At 39.3% G+C, this 6,645-nt stretch overlaps 1 protein-coding gene across 1 annotated transcript; it reads left to right on the top strand.

Annotated features, from left to right (window-relative positions):
• The first annotated feature begins 783 nt into the window (after window positions 1-783).
• On the top strand, window positions 784-1,764 carry LOC125343162 (coiled-coil domain-containing protein 54-like). The gene has a single exon (XM_048335428.1). It carries the CDS (start codon window positions 784-786, stop codon window positions 1,762-1,764), a length of 981 nt encoding a protein of 326 aa, XP_048191385.1.
• Window positions 1,765-6,645: the final 4,881 nt, after the last annotated feature.

Below are 6,645 nucleotides of genomic sequence, written 5' to 3'. Positions count from 1 at the left end.
AGTGCCCAGGTCTTGAGTTCTAGCCCCAGCTGGCACAATAAAATAAAATAAAATAAAAAAGCAAGCCAGGTGTCAGTGGTTTGTGCATGTAAACTTAAAATAAGAAAATAAGACAGGTGTCAGTGATTCATGCCTATAATCCTAGCTACTTAGGAGGCTGAGATCTGAGGATCTGTCATTTGAAGCCAGCTGAGTAGGAAGGCTGTGAGACTCTTTTCTCTAATTAATCATCAAAAAGTTGAATGTAGAGATCTGGTTCAAGTTGTAGATACCCAGCCTTAAGCAAAAAAGCTGAAGGGCAGTGCCCAGGCCTTGACTTCAAGCCCTAGTACCAGCACCAAAAGAATAAAAAAAGATTTTCTTACTTTCTCACTTTTAATTGTTAACTTGGAATATCAATAGATGTAACACACATTAAAAAAAAACACACACACACACAAAAGCTCCATGGTACAAGTGAAAAAACAGTAGCGTGACAAAAATTTTCCCTCTGTGCTGTGCCAGGAGCCATTGTGACATCAGCATTGGGTCAACAGTTGTCATAGCCCAGCCCTATAAGACCCTCCATTATTTCACTGAGCTCCTCAGGCTGGGCTGCCTCAGAAGGAGCCAACCACCGAAGGGCACCAGTCTCCACCTTTTGAGGTTCTGTATACCACGTTTTATGATGTTACTGGGGAAAAAATCAAGAAAATAGTAAGAGAAAGGCCAGTTCTTGCTTACTTCTTTCCTAAGATGTTATTCACATTTACTAACACTTTATGTCTTGTTTCAGAATAAAAGATGTATAAATTTCACATCAGAAGGGTCAGAGCTGTTGCTGGATCTATGTGGAATAGAAATCTCTCCAAGATCAGACAGTCTTTTAGAAACGTCTATCAAAAATGTAACGTTCAACACCAATGCTCAGCTAGCTATCCAACAGTGACTTCCCATGATAGTGATGAAGATGACCTCAGTTTGGATGAAGAAAAAAAGTTTACTGAAATACTACAAGATATTCATACATCCCAAGATGATCTTCTGAATCAAACAACTGATATGGTCATTATGATAGCAAGAATCCAGGAAAAGATGGATCTATATGACACACAGATAGATATCCTACAAACCAGAATGAATGCTAATGAAGACAAACAAGCCATTATCACCAAAGATATCCTCTCTCTGAAAGCAAACATTGATGCGTCAAAGAAGAAGATGACAGAACTGGAAAACTGGAGTTCACGCTCCAATATGTGCTGTTTAGAAATTCCAGAGGAAGAAGCAAAAGACAAAATTATAGAACTGTTTCAAAAAATTGTACAGCCAGAAGCTCAGAAGAATACATCGATTTCTACAGATTCAAAAATGTCTACAGCAAACCCCGCCGAAGTTCCCATTCCAGCATCTTCTCATAGTCTGGAGGAAAACCCAACTTCTCCTAAAGGTAAAACTCCAAAGAGAAGTAACCCAGAAAATGCATCAAGAAACTTACAAAAGGCAAGATCAAATATTTACATGTACCCAGACTTCAGAGCATGGATCAAGCTGTTTGTTCGAGGAGGAAAATGGAGAGTTTTCCTCCATGCCACCAAGTTAGATGAATGTGTCCCATGGCTTCTTTCTAGACCAACCAAACATCCCGAGGAATCGCTAACCACACCCCACAGAGAACCTCTCTTTGGTGGATTTATTGAAAACCTGACCAAAATCTACCTCTCTGTTGTGAACTACTTTTACTGCCGTTTTGGCTTCTCAGAAGTAGAAGTAACTCGCCTGTAGGGTTATTATCTGCTTGGCCTGGCAGAAAATAAATGCAATGGGTTTTCTCCCAGCATACATCATTGTAGTGTCTGTGAACTCCTTGGTAGCTTGCGTCCTGTGGGCCCACTGTCTGTGAGGTTCATACACATCCACAGTAAGTTCAGACACATCATCCCACTGAACTATTGTGAGCCACTTTCTGTGTGTGTTCATGTCCTCTCACGGGTAATTCATGAGGACTCACCTTTGTATCTATCTTCATATGTAACTGGAAGCAAATGTAAGGGTCAAATGAAATATGAAACACATATGGAATCCTCTAAGACAGGATTGAGTGTGTGTGTGTGTGTGTGTGTGTGTGTGTGTGTGTTGTGCCAGTCCTGGGGCTTGAACTCAGGGCCTGGCTGCTGTCCTGGAGCTTTTGCGCTCAAGACTGGTGCTGTACCACTTGAGCCATACCCCCACTTCCAATTTTTTGGAAGATTAATAGAGCTAAGAGTTTCATGGGTAGGAAAATTTCTGAGACACTTATCTCTACTAAACTATCAAAAAAGCTGGAAGTTGGGGTGTGGCTCAAGTGGTACAGTACCAGCCTTGAACACAAAGCTCCAGGACAGCACCCAGGCCCTGAGTTCAAGCCCCAGGACTGGCACACACACACACACACACACACACACACACACACATACATACACACACACACACACACACACACACACACACACACACATTCTAATGGACTTTTCCTCTCAGGCTTGCTCAAACTGCAATTTTCAGATCCCAGCCTCCTGAATAGCTAGGTTTACAGGTGTGGACCACTGGTACCTGGCTTCCCTCAGTTTTTAAAATCAGTATCAATTAGCTGTACAGAGAAGTTTCATTTTGACATATCTGTATATGCATAGAATATTCCTTGGTCAGACTTATCCCCCTGTCACTCTCCCTCCTCTCATCCCCTCTTTCCAGATTAACAGCTATAAGCTTCATTGTTTCATTTTCATAAAATATTTATCTCTTTGGTGAATCTAGCCAGCTCATTCCTGCTAACATTAAGTTAACAATATTGCTGGGCTCAGCTGATATTGTCTCACATTGTGGACAATCTACTGAGTACATTTATTAACTTTGTATTTTTCATAGCTATTGTTATGTTGTACTGCTTAATACATAATTCACGGAAATGGGTCAATGGCTCACAAGTGGTTTCATTGAAAAGCAGTGATGAAAATGATATAGTGGATCCAAGTTAAAATAATGTCATAAATGTCAACAAGGCTCTAGGCTAATATTTACTGGGAGTCTGTAAAACCAAGTATAAGTGAATCTACTTATAATGATTTCTGACAAGAAGCTAAAAAAGAAAAGTTTAAATTCAGATAATAATAGTATCTGCAAATCAGATTTTTATTAGACCTGCAATCTATTTAAAACTCCCTAGTCCATAGTCTGTTATATAACCTTATTCATGAAGGCACTGAAATTTATTTTAAATAGAAGAGTGACCTCTTTGTTTGATTGTTTCCTTAAAGTTAACATGAAATAATGCCTCCTATTGAGGCAAGACAGATTAGGGAAAATGAGGCATGATAAACAGCAGCCAGGAATTCGGCACAAACATTGTACTTAATGAATCATTCTGTTTAGAAACACAGAAACACTATCTTCTTTGCTTCAGCCCTTACACCCCTTCATAAGCTACAGTATTAATACAAGGAAATAGAAAAGAACAAGAGTAGCTTTCTCCATCTGACCTTGCCTGCTGGCCCCAAATAGTGTGCTTGGAAAACTGAGCAAGGACATCATAAAAAATAAAAAAGATATGTATCCTGGAAAAGCAAATACTTAGGAAAATGACTCCTCCTGGCACATAGTACTTATCTGAAGTATGGACATCTGTCTTGAAAAAAAAAATGTATGGTAGAATGCATCCTTCCTTTGAAGGAATACCCTAACATCTGTGCTAAAAGTTTAATAAGCAGGTCAGTCTTAGAGACCCTGAACCCAAGTGATAAAAAGTGTAACACCAAGAATGATTAAGTCAGCTGTGAGAACAAAGAAAAAATTTATACTAGAATAAGTTTCTCTCATGTCAAAAGAGCTAGAGGGTGTCTCCTTTTGAGCCCCCACACTCTGTCAGAGTGTGGCTCTGTCTTTCTGCTTGCCTGTTTACTTACTCAATAAAGCTCTGCCAAGTTTCTTACCATTGTGTCCTCAAGTTCTTATTCTTCCATCAAAATCAAGGATAGGGGACTAAAATCCTAAGTAGAGGGTCCCTACTTCTACAGGAAAACTTCACAAGCCTTTACCTGGAACTGGTGACATCATTATGTAAATCATTAATTATATAGGTAAAGATAGAGGCAAGAACAACCTAAAGAGATATGACTCAACGTTGTACTTCATATGGTAAACAAATATAAATCATACTTACTTCTGGAAGCTTGTGAAAGCAAATGCAAAATTGATGATATATATTACCCTCAGAGGAGAAACAAAACAAAACAGAATTAGCTACTGGCAAAGAAGAATCCTATACTAGGATGATATTTTGCTTACCAGTCAGGAAAAGCACTAAAGGGCCAAGAATGACTCAGCACTTAGCAAATATGTCACACACCTATGAAGAGCAAGGGCTGGATGACAGCTTGCTGTGATTCTTAGTGAGAAACCATGAGATAGGAGATGTTTTGTTCATTACTGGTTATTTTAGGAGCTTGTCAAAGTGAGCAGTGGACTCCAGGCACTATGTGGATTAGTCTTGGGTACAACTACTTTGATGTGCTTAGTAGATTCAGTTTAGGGCTAACCCACACCCTGCTATAGTCCCAGAAAATGATCTACAGAAAACGAAGCAACTTCTCAACTCTGATGGATTGTTGCAGGAAAAATAAACACTTGCATATAATGAAGTCATGTGCTTTTTCAGCATTGTGTGTGAAGAAATGCTAATTCCAGTCTCCTCCGAAGCATGGGAGAGATACACTTTAAGACTCCAGTGCCTATCTGGACATATTTTCTTTCTTTTTCTTTTTTGTTAGTCACAGAGTTTGACCTTGGGGCCTAGGCATTGTCCCTGAGCTCTTTTGCTCAAGGCTAGTGCTCTACCACTTTGAGCCACAGTACCAATTTACTGGTGGTTAATTGGCGATAAAAATATCATGGACTTTCCTGCCCAGGTTGGCTTTGAACTGTGATGTTCAGATCTCAGCCTTTACCCCGGGCTTATACAGGCACCAGGCCAAACTCTCAGACCTGCTTGGATATGCAAGCAGGGCAATTCATCTAAGCCTGGCTGTAAACAGTCTTTTGTGGGCCCAACCAAAAAGCCCCCAACTTCCTACACCTAAGGGCTTTTTCATTAACTTCTGCCTCCTTGCTTGGACCCCATATAAAGGCTGATCCCAAATTCACCCCCTCGCACAACCTCCAAACCCTCAGGAAGGTCTGTGCCCCTCACTGGCAATATACAGTTGTCACCTGTTGATGATCGAGTTTGGCGTATTCCTTTCCCATTCTCCTCCATTTTCCCAACAGCGAGGATTATAGGTGTGAGCCACCAGCTCACCTCCAGTGGATATTTGAAATCACCATTAGTACTGAACTTTCTATATTGTATTCTTTTTCTGTACAAGCATATCCTATCCTATGAGAGTTTAGCTTATAAATTGGGTGTGGTAATAAATTGGTAATCAAAATAATGAAATAATTAAAAATAATTATTAATAAAATAGAATAACTATAACAATATACTATGATATATTGAAATGTTCTCTCTCTCTCTCTCCAAATATATTATATGTAATCACCCTGTGATGATGTGAGATAGAAACTGGGTCTGTAGATCCCAGGCCCAAAGTCCAGGAGTGCCATGTTGGATCTGGTCACTGGCCCTCGAATGCTAAAGAGATAGGGTGAAGGTCAGAGAAAGGAGGTTTATTATATGACAGCCATGGGAAGATGATTCAGTATGTCTTCATCCATCTTCAGGGGTACATACATTAGCTTCAGGTTAAATAGGAAGTATTGGGAGTGGGGTGAGAAAGGTATGCATAGTTAAAACAGCCATGATCTCTAATATTTGATAAGGAAGCCCAAAACATAGCTTGGAAGAAAAACACCCTCTTCAACAAGTGGTGTTGAGAAAACTGGATATCTGCATGCAGAAAACTGAAACCAGATCCCTGTCCATCACCCTACACTAATGTCAATTCAAAATGAATCAAAGACACCAATACTATCTTATGATCCAGCAATACTATTCTAGGCCATTTTTCCAAAAGGTTACAAATCAGGATACAGTAAATCCACCTGCACAGCCACGTTTGTTGCTATACTATTCACTATAGCCAAGGTATGGAATCATCTCAGGTGCCCTTCAATGGGCAAATGAATCAAGAAAATGTAGTATATATAAAATGGAATTCTCATTCATTAGGAAGAATGATATTATATCACTTACAAAGAAATAGAGGGACCTGGAAAAATTAGGTTAAGTGAGGTCAAGCCCAGAGAGACAAAGGACATATGTGGAAGCTAGACCTAATTAATAAATATACAAGTAAACACATATGATGTTATATGCAAGTCTACTCAAATGTATTAATAAAAACATGGCATTTTCAGGGGAGAATTTGAACAATATATTCCTTAGGAAAAACTCACAGTCTAACTAAATGAATACCAGAAAACTGGTACTTGAAAGGGAAGGGAATAGACAAATGAAGAGAGGAATGAGGACATAGCATGCAGTCATAAAATTCAATACATAAAGAAATTTGTGGGAAGGGGTAGGGATGAGAGGAATGGAGGAAAATGATGAAACAGGTGACATCGATCAAGGTGTATTATATTCATAAACTGATTTGCTGAATGGTAACTCCTTAATATAACTACTTAAAG

The sequence above is a fragment of the Perognathus longimembris genome, chromosome 28 (genome assembly GCF_023159225.1).
Source record: "Perognathus longimembris pacificus isolate PPM17 chromosome 28, ASM2315922v1, whole genome shotgun sequence".
NCBI classification, from domain to species: Eukaryota; Metazoa; Chordata; class Mammalia; order Rodentia; family Heteromyidae; genus Perognathus; species Perognathus longimembris.
The sequence above is the reverse complement of the archived record's forward strand: the minus strand, read 5'-3'. Positions and strand labels throughout refer to the sequence as shown.

Coding starts and splice junctions, on each gene's coding strand:
- LOC125343162 (XM_048335428.1), top strand. CDS start 784: ATGTATAAATTTCACATCAGAAGGGTCAGAGCTGTTGCTGGATCTATG.